Below are 15,564 nucleotides of genomic sequence, written 5' to 3'. Positions count from 1 at the left end.
GGTAGTATCATTGTGTTGGAACACTGTTGAGTCTCCTTGTTCTGCTCTGTAACTTCAATCACTTCGATTGATGAGACACTGAGAGGGGGTGAAGGAATGATAGGCGGAGTGATAGTCTTCTGTTTCTTCTTCACCTCCTCAATCTTCTTTCCTCTGGCCTTGACTTCTCCTGGCGTGTTCTTCCTTCTCTTGGGAGCTTGACTCTCCTCGTCTGCATGAATCCTGACATTACTGACAATCCTCTGATCATCCTCGAAAATAGACTCTTCCGGCTTCATCCTTTCATAAGTGAAGGGAACACCCATGTCAACTAACTTATTCATTGTATATCTACCCATGCACGGGAAAATTCAAGACCTCTCTCATCAACATATTCAGGTCAATCTCTTTTGACTCTGACCAATTTGGCAATAGGATTGCCTTCTTCATTTCATTCTCGTAATGTGGATGTGTATGATCTCTATCATCTAATACTTGATCAGGAATGAGGAAAAGTCCACACTTCCTCATGAAACCCATTGACATTTTGGACCACATTCTTCTTTTCACTACTTGCTTGTCCATCAGGTTAGCCCAATAATCTTCTATGTCAATTTTGTGAATGAACTTCTCTCCCCTGATCCTTCCGACCTTCTTCTCTGGATCAAATCTTTCTCTTTTCTTGTATGTATCAAATTGATAGAATGCAAGCTCCTCACTCGCAGTGCTGGCGGCTATGGCGGACTGGCAAACCTCTGATGTCTTCCCAACTGAAATCGGGAATGTCATGCCCGTCCTGTGCTTCTCTCTCTGAATAACATCGAACTCTAGAAGCAGTCTTACCACTTCCAACAAGATCATTCTGTCAGTCGAATACCTAGGAAGTCTATAGGGTTCAGATTGAAACCCATGAATCCTAAGGTATGTGAAAGTGGGAAACTGTATATACCACGATCCATATTTCTCTATTAACTCTGTTGCCTCCTTGGACAATCTTCTGTAGATTCTTCCTTGCAGCATCCGTGTGATGCACATATTGAATGCATCATTCACTCTTTTATAGTCTTCAATTCTATACATGCTCAGCTGGGGGTAGCAGTCATGACTCCGAAATTGTCCTTGTCCATTCCCAATTTCACCTTTGCATATTAATCCTCTGTATGAAACAAACCGTGCAAGTAGGTATACCAGGTAAGAAGTCATGGCGAATGACTTGGACCGCTCTACATTCCTCAGCTGAAAATCCAGGTTGTCACTTATAATCTTGGACCAATTTACTAGTGTTCTTCTCAGACAATCCTGGATGAAGTAGAACATCCATCCATCGAATATTGCTCCCTGCGGCATCCCCATCACTCTGTTGAGTAGGAATATCAAATCACTATACTCCTCCTTGAAATCTATGCACATGAGTGTCTTGGGAGCCTTGGAATGATGAGACCTAGGCTCAATCATCCACTCTTTGTTAGTCAAATTCTTGCATACACCCATCTTCTTTGTGTATCTTTCCGCATATTCATCCTTGGTCACATCCTTCATGTCCGTTCCGTGTGGAATTCCAAACACCTCTACAATAGCATCCTTAGCAAGGTAGGCGATGACAATGCCCTTAGGAGTCTTGATCATTCTCGTGAGTGGATCCTAACATTGTGCACACTCCAGGATAAGCTCACTGCACTGTATGTACTGTGGAAATCCAACGGCATGGAAAATACCACTCTTCATAATGTTCGCATAGGCTGGGGAAGAAACTTGATCTCCGACTCCGAACATCCGACGCTGCATCTGGTCGAAGTCTAGGAAATACATGTTTGTATTTGTGATCTTTTTCTATTTGGATGAAATTCTGAGCTCTGGATAAAATCCAGTCTCCAACATCTTCAATAGTTCTTTCCTTTCCTTATATCTAGACTTTGACATCGTACCTGTACGAAGCTCGAAGTTAGACTTAGGAAAATAAATAATGCTCTTAATAAAATTCCTGACTTTCTAAAGATTTTAGCTAATTAGAGCATGGAGTCAGGAAAATAATCCATACACTTGGTAAAATTTAACAATTAAGTTCAAAGTGTGACAACAATAAAGCATGGAAGCTTTCATAAAATCCACTAATACCTCCTTATGCTTAGAAAATATGCAAACTAAAGTGCAAAGGAGTATAGCAGATAAAAGATGACTAAGGAAAGGTGTGAAAGGTTGTGTTTTCACACAATGTATGTTTGAAGACGCCTTCCGCAGTCAACAATGGAGGTCAACAATTCTGAAGACAACCTGAAAATCAGACTTTTAAAACATGTAATCTTAAAAAATGTGCATAAACTTGATAAAAATCAGTTTTAATGATGAAAACAATCATATTCAGGAATGTAAGTGTGGCCGGTAAAATTAATTTCTGAGGACAAGTCTGAAAATTGGTTACTTCAAACTTACCAGCCCCTTGCAAAGTAGTTAAAAATCCCTGAAAAATGATGAAAAATGGCTAAGGAATCAGCTCCAAGCAAAATCGCCAAAATGGTTAGGTGGCTGGAAATGAAAATTTATGAAGACAACCGCCTAACAATGGAGTTTTCAGATGTGCAACAGTGATAAGATGGTCTGAAAATGCACATAAAACTCCACAAAATACCTCCAAATGCTTATCGCCTAAGTAGGAATTGGCTGGGCAATAAAAACTTAAGTCTGAAAATTAATGGCAGCCATTAATGGCGGTCAAATCTGAAGCAAACCTCGGATCTGAAGCGAATCAGCAAGTTGGAAATGATGGCAGCCATCAAGAATGCATGAAAATCACCAAAATGTGGCACCAAACCACTCTTCCAACAAAAATCGAAATTTTCCCAGCTATGGCGCCATAGTCAAAATTTTGAAAATGTCATTAATGGCAGCCTTGATCTGCAACAATGGAGGTTTGGAACAGCAAGCAAAAAATCGAGGAAAATATCACCCAAGTCTCCAAACCAAAAATCGCCACTTTTCACCAAAAATCGCCAAATTTGGAAAATCGCCAAACTTAGCAAAAATCGAAAATCTGGAACTGGTTTTTAATGGCAGCAAGGGGAATAGATCAACAAGTTGGAAAAAATAGAGGAGGAAAGAATTCTCAACCCAACACTTCACTTCAATCACTTGCTAAAATTCACCCAACTCGGAGAAAAATCGCCTTTCATGGAGACACTTGGCAGATTTAATAGTAAAATAATGCTAAGGCTCCTCTCTTATACTCGCTTTTACCTCTCACTTTCACCACACAAGCAATGTGGGATAAAACACTTGCTTAAATACTTGCTGGGCAAAAACCTAACTTGCTTCTAGAAGGTTCAAATATTAAATGATTATTGCAAGTTATTAAATTTTGCTTTTAAAATTTTAAATAATCATTAATCATTATTTAAAAGCATTTAAAATGGGGCTTACCTATTAAAATATTGCAATTTAAGTCCAAATTAAGCCTCCAGGGGAAAATCGACTTGGGTTGGGATTGAAAAATCCCCTTTAAAAAATCATTTAAGTGTCAAAAATTTCCCCACAAGGGAAACTCTTTCCTAGCTTGGATAAAAATCCAAGCATAACTTCATCAAAAATGCACATAAAACTCCCAGGGGAAAATCGATGGCAATCTGGATTGAAAAATCCACACTCCAAACTCACTTTACTTGCAAAAATACTCCTTGGTGGAAAATCGACCTCAGTTTGGATGAAAATCCAGACTCAAAACTCATAAAAAATGCTCTCAGTGGAAAATTGACGTTTGTTTGGATGAAATTCCGGACAAAAATCTGCAGTCACTTGTCACAAAACATCCTGGTGGAAAATTGACCCAGGCATGGAATCATCCTTAACTTTGTCCGCACTCCTAGTGGAAAATCGATGGCAATCTGGATAAATCCTGACACTTAGCCAAATTTTAGCACTTCTAGGGGAAAATCGATTCAGGTATGGATAAACTTTGGGGGAAAATAATAGCCAGTATGGATTTCAGGGGAAACCCATGTGTAGTGTGGATTTTGAGTGGGGGAATGGGTTGGGTAGTCTGGAATGTGAGGGGAAAAGAACCTCTAGCATGTAATTTGACCCTCTAACCCTTGGTATATGGATTCCCCTTAGGAATTTGACATTTAAACCACTCAAAATCACTTAGAAACTTTAAATTTAGACTGGACTTAAGTAAATTTTCCAAAAATATGAGCAAAAAGCTAGGAAAATATTGGAATAAAGTGCGAAATCAACTTAAATAATACCTTAGGAGCGAGAAGACAACTCCAAGAGGTCTTGGAATACCTTGGCACTTTAAAATCAATGATGCGCGTGTTTAAAAACACGTTAACGCTCAAAAGGTCAAACACTTGGACAAAACTTAGGATCATTAAAATATCAACGTTTGCAACTTGATCCTATAACTTCAAAAACCTTAGAGGACACTAGGCATGATAAAAAACGAGACTCTGGCACGGGAAACGCAAAATTGCCCACTAAACAGCCAAAACCCTAACCTAACAACGCAGAAAGCCGACAAAGAGGGGGTCCCTGTTAGCAATGGGGCGATGTGTGAAAAGGTCACAACAGTACCTTATTGGAAAAATAGGTGAAATTTGTAGAGGACTCCTTGAAGCCTGTAAGGGATTTGTGGGTCAAAATAGGGGTATATATTGTTTCTGACAAATGGAAAGATGCAAAAAATGGCCATTGGTCAATGTTATCATTGTGTCCCCTAAAGGGGCAATGTTTGTGAGAGTAGTAAATTGTGAAGGGGAGGTGAAGGATGGTGTATTTATGGCTAACATTCTTTGTCAAGCCATTGCGGAAGTGGGCCTTCACAATGTTGTGCAAGTTAGAATAGACAATGCCAAAAATTGTAGAGTGAGTGGATTATTGGTTAAGGAGCATTATTCACACATTTTTTGGACACCTAGTGTTGTCCACTCCCTCAACCTTGTGCTACAAAAAACTGGCACCAAAATTGATTGGATCAAATAGGTGTATGCTAAGGCCAAAGAGATCCAAATATTCATTGCCAATCACCATATGTCACAAAGCATATTTAGATCATTCTTGAAATTGGAGCTGCTAAAGGTAAGCTAAATAATAAATATGTTTCACTTTAGTAAACTTTTTAATTTAATTTTAATTTTAATTTTAATTTTGTTTATTCAAAAAGGCTGTTGAGAGCTATTTTCCCTCCAACACAATTGTATTGAGACGACTTGTGAAGGTTTGTAAGGCACTTTCTAACATGGTCATCAGCCCAAACTGGTCCACATGGAAGCAATCTAGCACTACAAGGGCAGCAAAGGTTAAGCAAATGATGCTAGATGACATTGGGTGGGCTTTTGTTGAGTATTTCCTCAGTTTCACTAAGCCCATATTGAGCATAATCTGTTATTTTGACAGATAGGCCTTGTTTGGGTGAGGTATATGATGGCATTTACTCAATGATTGAGAAGATGAAAGCTGTCATAATACAAAAGTGAAAAGAGCAAGATCTTGAAGAAAAATTCTTCAAACAATTACACAAAATCATTGAAGAGATGGAACAAAATGACCACTCTGCTACATCTTCTTGCCTTTGCATTGATTCACAAATATTATAGTTCTGAGCTCCTTTCTGTGACAACAAGAGTTGCACCATATAGAAATGTTGAAATCAGTTAAGGGTACAAGGCAGTACTTCACAGACTTCAGAGACTCTTCACTGATCATGACATATGGGATGTAGTGAGGGTTGAGCTCATGGATTTTGCATGCTCTAGCAATTGTAGTCTTTATGCTCTTCAGGACAAGTATATGGTCAATGCTCATAGTTGGTGGTTTCTTTCACAGCCAGCCAACCATTTACACACCTACAACCCCTCGTGATCAAATTTTTGTCACAAGTAAGTTTTATAAACAAATTCTTTTATCATTTAAGTTTTGTTTATTTTTTAATTTTATAATTCAAAATTTTAAGATTTTTAAGTTTTATAAACAAATTCTTTTATCTTTAAGTTTTTTTATATTTTAATTTTATAGTTCAAGTTTTTAAGTTTTTAAAGTTTTATAAAGAAATTCTTTTTAAGTTTTATTTATATTTTATTTTTATCATTCAAAAGTTTAAATTTTGTAACTTTTAACTCTCTAATTTTTTCTTAATAGTTTGCTAGTTGATTTGCATTGAAGAGGAATCAAAGCACATTCTCTTTCATCCTCTTAGTGGAGCACAATTGATAACACTAAAAAAAGGAAGAGAACTTGGTGTATGTGCATTCAAATTGTGGCTCCTTACACAAACAAAGTGTCTACGAAGAAGGGGATACAAGGAAGTGGGATATCGAGGCCAAAGCATATTGACTTGGATGCTTCTAGTTCCCACTTTGCTGCACTTTATGTTGACAATGACTATGAGCCAACTAGTGAGCAAAGGAGTGCTAGTGCCATTCTCAGTGCCTTTGGCACTATTTTTGGTTCTTTTAGCTACATTATTTAATATGGATGGTGATGATGATATTTTTTGAAGATCCATATGGTTTTTGACCAATGATAGCTGATTGTTGACACTCGACATTATTATTTTTTAACTTTAATATGTATCATGTCATTCAAGTTTGACTAATATCTGACTATTAATATGGTGGTCTTATTAATAAATATTATAAGATGCTGCATGTGATGTATTTTGAGCTCAATTACTGCTGCAAATATGTATATTTTTCTGACGTTTATATCTTTTTTGTATGGATGAACAAAAAACGAACCCAACCCCCCAAAAATATTTTGATTGAACCCACAAACCCGAACCTGAACCAGTACCAAGACCGGTAACTTAGATTATTATTCTGTAGAGCATGTTGCAGAGACCTGGAGCCTCTGGCCCTCTAGTGAACCCTGGAGATTGTGTTAGTTTTCTCTGTGATTGGAATCATTATGGTTGCATACCAACTGTTTGAGCATATTGGTGTTTTTGTAGGGCTCCTCGATTATTATTAGAAATTCAGTCTTTATATAAGTTACCAGGAATTTGATGGCAAGTGGCTGGGAAGTCATCATGTCCAGTGGCTTTTTCCTTTTGAAATAAAAAGACTAGATCCTGCAATTCCTTCATTGAGATCTAACCAACCAGCCTCGTTCTCCACATCATTTATTATTTTTGGAATGTCTGCAAGGAGTCTGTCTTGTGCTATGGCTACCTGATTAGTTGTGGATGGGCTGTTAATGCTTCAGCAATGAAATTGTAGAATGGTCTAGAATTTCCACTGCGCCTGTGATCAGCTTATTGTTGCTGGCTGTTATTTCTTGGACTACGTTCTATATTTTTCTGTCCATGGAGGTTTTGTGGAAGAATGCGATTTAGAGCCCCTCCTGTAAAATTTATTCTGTCAGTTCTTTAAGTACCAATATATTGCCTCTTGGTTTTGTGCTGTGGCTAGTTGGGTTATTGCTTCCTACTCCTGGGTTTCTAGAGTTTGGGTGATGACTGTTTCTAGAATACTGTGTTGAATTTGGACCAGTTTGAGTTCTACTGATTTTGATTTGCTGCGGGAGTACTGTAAACATCTTGGTTTCATTTTTTTTGGTTTTGATATAGTTTAGTTTGGCCTGGAATTTATACACTTCTTTTTGAGTGATTTTGTTCCTTCTTGAGGGATATCAAGAAGAATCAGCCAGTGATTTGATACTGTGGTTTTGCTGAAATTGTTTTTGATCATTCTGCTGTGACATATCCAACCTGGGGAGTATTGGAGATCATTACCCAATCTATTTTTATTTCTGTATACTTATTCATTTTCTGACAGTTTGTCCAAGCCTTATTCATTAGGACAAGTCGAGATCTATTGTCTACCATCTGGGATGTTCTTATCATATCCATCAGAGCACTTGCTCAATGATGATCGAAGTCTGTTCCTATTGCTTTTTAGTAATGTTAATAATGGTGAAGTCAACCATTATGATGGGTTTAATTTTTAATCTAGTGATTCTATTAAGCATTTTTTTGATGACTGGCTGAATATAAATGATAGCTATGCTTTCTTCATGTATTGCATGACAGGAGAATAAGTCTTCTAGTGACCATTGGCAATCTTGATGATGTTTAAAAGCATGTTTGTTTGGAATCCATTGAATCATAGTTTTGGTGCAAAGCAGCAAAAGCTGTGAATCTGATTTTTGTCCCCAATTAAGCTATTTAGCTTGTTTGTGAGATCTACTATAGATAAAGGTTTCATGAAGAAGTTCTACGTTAGCTTTATTTGTGGCTATTTATTTCTTTAGGAGAAGAAGTTTATTGGGGATCCCTATACCTCTTATGTTCCAGCAGATTATATGGTGCAGAGCTGCTAGCCTCCTCTATAAGTTTCAGTTCTATGCTCAATCCTGAAGGGCAATCCTCTTCTGTCTGGATTTCGTAATCTTGAAGTTGATACATTGTAAAATTCCTTACTGGATTAAATGTTTATGACCAGATATGCAGAGATGCTGTGTTTAACTTAAGCCGTTACTCATGTAAATGAATTTCATTTATTGATATTTATTGTGCAGACCAATATTAACTTTCGAGCCTACTGAACATTTTACCATTTATTGATCAAACATTATACACATTCAACTTGGTATAATCAAATGTTTGTGGTGCACCTGTTAAACGTGGGGTTGGCAGTGCCAAAGATCATCGCGATAGTCCTCTGGAAGAACCTCCGTATGCCCATTGATTGTCACGTGGAGATACACTGGTGGGTGCCAATGCTTCACCTCCCGAACTCCATCCGCTATCCTTCTGTGAAATACCACTGCGTGTAATTCGTCATACCATGCGGTAGGGAATCAACCTGCACCTCCGTCTCAACCACTGCGGTGAGTGCCAACGCTTCTCCACCCGATATCGGTCCCTTAGTCACGGCAATCAAATGTTGATGTCGTCTCCTCTGCGCTGGGATAGCATACTCTGCCACGGCATTGAACTGGATACAACTGGGAACTCCACGGTGTGTATATCAACCCGGCTCCACTTCTCCGTTTACGCAGCCTCTGCAATAACCAGTACTCACGGTTTCCGCAATTTGAAAGACGGCACACACATACCGTGCGTGGTCTTCGATATTTCCTGTATCAACTCCCTCCAATGCCGTTAATATTCTCCCGCTGGATGTGTATGTTACACACGCCTTTGCAAATTCTTCCCAAACTCCAGTAGGCCAGTTGGTGACTGGCGAAAGGAATTTCTTTATCAAGTGTTGATATCACAATGATAATCAACTTCACTTCCAGGTCTGATTTGTTTTTTAATAACATTCCATGCCTCTCCTTATGTGCCAATCCGCATTTTAAAGAATAGAAACGGGTAAAATTCCCGTAGAAACCAACTCCCACCAACTCCCGCAGATTGGATAATTAAATAATAGTTTAAACAAAGTATTTAAGCAACTATTATTTAACTTTGATCTTTATTGAGAAAAATCAAAGAACTCTTATTATGATATATTAGTCAATATTAGTACTAATATAAAATAAGGAAAGTTAACTTTATTTATAAATAATACCATATAGTCTTAATTTGACGGGGACATTACATACATCAATTCTGGATAAGGCTTCCTTTTCTTTTTAAATTTTTAATGTAGAGGGAATTTTGGGTTATGATATTTGCAGATTCATGGGTGAATCTGATATAATTTGTTTATCTTCGCTATATTTGAGTCTGCTATGTGAATTTTTTCATTTCCTTCAGAGCCAAGGTTTTGTAGTGTTTATTTGTGTGTTTGTCTTGTTTGTTCTTGCAAGTTTGTGTCTATGTTCATATTTTTGTCTGTTGTGATTTGCATCTATTAGAATAGCAAAAGGATTTGCAATACTGAAAGCTCAATGAACTGGTTTGGGCTATTACCTTTCCTCAGGTATACTCTGTCAAATTTGCTGGAGTCCTGGGGAGATGTTTTAAGCTTTGGTCAATTGTTGGGGTTTTGCTTAGGTCAGCCGCTCTTTTTTTTCTCCTGGGAGATCCTTGATTGGTTTTGGCTGTTGGTCTTCTCTGTTTTTTTGGGTGCTTATTTCTGTTTGGATTGGGAAAATCTTTGCTAGTTGTCCATGTCCATAGAAGAGCTTGCATTTGAAGGGGATATTCTTGTAGTTTATTGGCTGTTCTCATTTTATATGCCATATTGTCCAGATCTGCATTCATGCTGATTATTGTATAGTTTATAACTACGAAGGTTTTGGGTGAATTTATGGGTGTTGACATATTCTTATAATAGATTTCCAATTCTTGTGAGAGGGAATTCTGGCCACTGTGTAATGTTCCCTTTTGGGATTGTCCTAAATCTTGCGCTTGTAAATATCAAAGTTTGCTAATTTTCACCCTTATTAATTCTGATATTAGATATTGATCCATTGACTTTCTTGTCTTCTTTGATCTTATGAATGATTCTCCTATTCCCCCTTCTCAATTGAATTAATCTCTTCTCTATATCTTCATTTGTGGGAAGTCACACCTCTTCATAAGAAATGAGTCATCAATGTTAATTGCTGCTCTTTGAGAATAATAAACTATTCTCTAAATTGATCTCCCTTGGATGTTCTCCTCAATTGAGACTTTCTCCTTTTTATATGCTCAAATGTGAGGGAGAGGTCACACCTCTTCATCATGTATGCCCTTTGGCAAAAGACACACCCTTTCACCAGTAGTACCCTTTGAAAGAGTGCAACTGTTCATTATTTCTGCCCTTTGAAAGGGACAGAACCTTTCACAATCAGATCTGCACTTCTGATTCCCATATTATCCCCCTCAAACGAGGTTCTCTTCTCCCTTTTATATCTCATGTTTGAGGGAGTCACAACTTTTCATTTCATGCCTTTGACCATTCATTAACTTAATTAAAATTTAATTATATAATATATTTAATTATATTCTTTTATATTTTAATTTTAATTTTATTATTATCATTTATCATTAAATTGTATTTCAAAGTGGGGGACATTACACACTTTGCTTGGTAGGAGAGATGGGTGAACCCTGATTGGGACAACAATTGTTAGATCCTTCATGGGTTTGAAAGTCAGAGATCATTAAAGAGGTTAGAACTTTGCATGAATGAGGGCTTCCTCGGAATGTATGGTCCTTTCTCCTTTAGAGAATGTCATGAAGTATCGTTTGGCCATCTTTAGTTTATTTGACTCTTCACTATGGATGCCAGTTTTCTTTGATCCTTTGTTTGAGGGTTTTGGATCTTGAAAAAGAACTTATAAATCTACAGATTAGGGCCTTTTCCTAAAAATATTCCGCTTTCCAATTCCTCAATGTGAAAGAAACCCTTTGGGGCTGTTCATTATGAGATGACAACCATTTTCTTTGTTTACTTTGAGTGGGGCTTGAAGACTGTTTTCTGTGCATGATATCCCATGAATTGGAGCAGCTCTTCCCTTTGGATCTCAGATGTGTTTATTGAAACATCTTGGATGAAGATTGGTTGATCCTGGCAATTAAGGAGGACTTCCTCATCTAGATGCTGGCAATGGCGGATATGATAAGACTGGAGATGAAGAAGGAACAGCATAGAGGCTAGAGTAGTATGACCTTTAGAATTTTCTGTTAAATATAGTAACCCTTTTATATCGAGTTTTGTATCTTTTATCATTATTAATGCTTACACAGCTTTAGAATTTGCTGTTCTAACCTCTTCTATTGAGTTTTGTCATTTCTAATGCAAGAGTAGTATGGCCTTAAGAATTTTCTGTTAAATATAGTAACCCTTTTATATTGAGTTTTGTATCTTTTATCATTTCTAATGCTTACACAGCTTTAGAATTTGCTGTTCTAACCTCTTCTATCGAGTTTTGTCATTTCTAATGCATCCGCAGCTTTAGAATTTGCTGTTCTAACCCTTTTCTATTGAGTTTTGTATCTTTTATCATGTCTAATGCTTCTACTGCTTAAGAATTTGCTGTTAAATATATTAACCCTTTTCTATTCGGCTTTGTATATTTTTTAATTTTTTAATGCTTCCACATAAATTGTATGAGTTCTGTTGTATTCTTGTATAAGTTTGATTCTGTTAGCTCTGGATTTTACGAATAAAACTCCTGGTACATTTGGTCATTGATTGTAATAATACCCTTGTATCTCTTTTCAATTCCTGCATTATGATTTTTTCCATTTTCTGGCTGATGATCTGAGACATGCTAATATATGTTTCACTTTTCACTGACTTTGTGTTTGGTTGTGTATTATAAACAATTACATGTCAAACGTTTGATTGCTTAGTATGATATTATGTTTGCAGGAGGTGGATCATACTACACATAATTTCCGCACAAGCAATGGTGTGCGGTTTGTGATAGAAGACTAATATAACCTTCAATGTGGTATTGGCACCATCTAGGATGAAATTGACATCTGGATCGTATGTGTTTTTCATTTGGAGAGCATATTGTGTGGGTCTTCCAGAACCGTCATAAATTATGGTGCTTATTCCTAGAAGGTAGGCATTATGGGTCACTCCTTAAACTGGGGAACTTCACAACTTTTTTTTCAGTAGTCCATTGGTGGGAATGAAGGATGTCTGAACGATCAACTTCTATAGAAGAGGTTTCTTGGAACATCATTGTTTTCAGCTATATTGTATAGATAGCTTTAGTATAGTGTCTAATTAGTCATCTAAGCATCTTCAAGTAGTTATGTTATACATATGTCTGGTATCAAACTTTTTTGTAGCATTGCAAGATCTGTATCACCTTTTTAATTTCTAGGATGCTAGAAATAATTTACAATTTAGTTATTTTTATCTTGTGTCATTTCTGTTCATCAGATTACTCTTTATGCATTTCTTGAACTACTCGACCCTGAAAATTGAGCTCTAGTTTATTGTTAATTCTTTTAGCCATGGGGTGTGGGATTGCTTTCAAATCACTTTCTGAGAATCCTCAATGAAGGAGTCTTAGCACTTTCTTTGGATCATATCCTTTTCATTCGCTGCTTGATACCATTGTTACTGGGATCATATACTCAGTGCTGTAGGCACACATACCACTACTGTACTTGCAGCCAGTTTGGCTTTCAAAGAGTTTTTTTTAATAGCAAATGTTTAAAAATATTTATTTACTTGTATATAAAATTAGATTAAGAAGTAGGAAGGAACAGGAACTTTAAATATAAATATAAATTATGCAATTTAACTATTATTAATTTGACAGGTAAAACAAAGGTGGAGTCTTCACGTACAAATGACAAAGGCAGCCAGACAGAAGCTAAGAGAAATAACCTACCTTGATTTCAACTGGAAAAGCATACTAAAACCAACCTAGAACTTGCAGAAAAAGCCTTCAAAAATTAACCCAAGAGATGTAGGCTAAGCCTAAAAGAACGAAAAATGGGACTCAATCAATGCCACAAGAAGCCAACCAGCATCTGAAACAGAAACATCAAGAAGTCATGAAAAAAGAGCAAAACATGTCTGCCCCCTGCGTGGCAAGAGAGCTTCCATGGTCAATTGGGACCTATTCCCAATAGCATACTGTGTCTCTTTATGAAGTCTTTCTGCGCCAGATTTCCTCCCCCTTAGCAGAATTTGAGTCTGCAATACCACCTTGGCTTTGACAGACCTATTTTGGGCTAATATCACACAATAACAGTTCTTAACAGATTCTAGGCAGAGATCCTCCAGAGGAGCATGTGGGATCTCCTGTTTTGATTTCCGACTAACAATCTTAATTACCCACCTGGACAGCAGACATTTTAGGAAGATTATGCAATTCCTCTGCTACTGGCAATGTCCAAATCACAATTAGGATTAGAAGATGCCTGTTCAAATGGGAAAAGGCTAGAACCAAGCTAGAACTCATGAAAAGAACCTTCAGAAGCCAATCTAATAAATGTAAACTAGGTCTAAAGGGACCAAAAATGGAGCTCAACCAACACCACAAGAAATCAATCAGCATCTGAAACAAAAAACCTCAAGGATGACCCTTTACAGGGAAAAGTCATTAAAGGAGGCAAAGCTATCTCCCCCTTGTGCAATAAGAGAGCTTTGATGGTCACATGGGACCCATTTCTGATAGCCTCCAAAGATTCTTTGAGAAGTTTTTTGGCCTCAGATTCCCCATTCCCATCTTAATCGTATTCAAGGCGACAAATCTTTAGGAGCAATACCACCTTGACTTTGACAAACCTCTTTTGTACTAGGTGTTGATGTGTGTTTTATGAACATAACATTCAAAATAAAATACCAAAGTACTTTACCCTCTCTTGAACAAAATCACCTCAGATGCTAAGGGTAAGATCAACTAAAATTATTCCAAGGTTTCTACAGTTAGGTCTTGACGAGTGGGTAACTCAATGGCCAATGTGAATTGCTGTTTTCACTTGGGGACTTACACAATTGTTTGAATTAACTTCATTTATCATGGATATGGAATGGTGTTGATGTGTTTTTTAGGCACATGCGAACACATAATAAAATACCTAAGTATCTTATCCTCTCTTGAACAAAATCTCTCAAATGCTGAAGATTAGTTTAAGGATCACTTGAGAAGATTCCAAAGTTCATGAATGTAGGGTCACTTCGTGTGGATAAACACAATTGGTTGATGTGATTGTAGGTATCACAAGGGGACTTATGTTTGAATGCTTGAATGCTTGATTTGCTGTAACTTAGATCATCTGATGCTTTTGTCCTAGACTAATTCGAGTTTAAAAAAAGAGAGCAAAAGATGAAGGGTTGAAAAATTCTATTTTAAGACCTGGAATGCAAGAAGATGGATGAATGATTAGGTAAAATCTTACCGAGCGAGGTCTCACCATCAAATCGAACAATTTGATACAAGCTCATTGCAATCTTCTAAGAACATTTCAAAGATGTTCAAATCATTACCATCAAACATTGATCACCATTCAAGTTAATGCATAAACAGTGAATGCATAACAATTTGAAGTTAAACTCATATCATTCCAGTTGACCATGCGAGGCACACTTGCAATCGGCAAGAGGCTAGTGGTATGGGCAAAAAGAATTCCACACAAATTCATTCAACAATTTATTCCATTCAATCTAATCAACATGAAAAGAAATTGAGAAGTAAAGACCATGCAGGTTGTTGAAACAACAAATCAAATTCACCATAACTTAAATGAAATCAATTGTTTTTTACAACAAGGTTTAGCAACAATCTTTGCCTTCTTCTAATCTAACTTCTATTCTAATTGCTATTCTATTATCTGTATTCATTACTCTATTCCCTACTAGCCAACTATTAACCTTTACAAATGAAGAGTCTGAGCTTTTATATAGAGAGCTCATGGTCATGATTGAATCTCCATCAATGGCTAAGATTTTACAATGAAACCCTAATTAGGGTTTGCTACAACCAACTCTCCTTAGCCAATGAGAAAATTACATTCAATGAGCTTGGACCAATAAATATAAAAGGTAGGTACATTGGAGTTTGCGCCTTCATATATGAGCTTGATTCATTGAACTTGGACGTGTTGAAGTGGAACCTTTCTTATTGGTGGAGGTAGTGACTGAGATGATGACTAGGATGCCACTTCAACTCACACTTGTAAACTTGATTTGATTCATCACCATGAAGGGATGTTGAGAGATATCTCTAGATACTCAATATTATTCA

General features: G+C 37.0%; 1 protein-coding gene across 1 annotated transcript in view; it reads left to right on the top strand.

The window, feature by feature from the left end:
* Positions 1–12,732, top strand: part of LOC131060806 (uncharacterized) — a 67,615-nt gene extending 54,883 nt beyond the window's left edge. Inside the window, exon 3 of the mRNA XM_057994220.2 lies at positions 12,222–12,732. Coding sequence (XP_057850203.2) covers positions 12,222–12,287 — 66 coding nt within the window. The 3' untranslated portion in view covers positions 12,288–12,732. The remainder of the gene's footprint in view (positions 1–12,221) is intronic.
* The last annotated feature ends 2,832 nt before the right edge of the window (positions 12,733–15,564 follow it).

This window comes from Cryptomeria japonica, chromosome 10 (genome assembly GCF_030272615.1).
Source record: "Cryptomeria japonica chromosome 10, Sugi_1.0, whole genome shotgun sequence".
In the NCBI taxonomy this organism is placed as follows: domain Eukaryota; kingdom Viridiplantae; phylum Streptophyta; class Pinopsida; order Cupressales; family Cupressaceae; genus Cryptomeria; species Cryptomeria japonica.
Note: the sequence above shows the minus strand (reverse complement) of the source record. Positions and strands in the feature narration are given on the sequence as shown.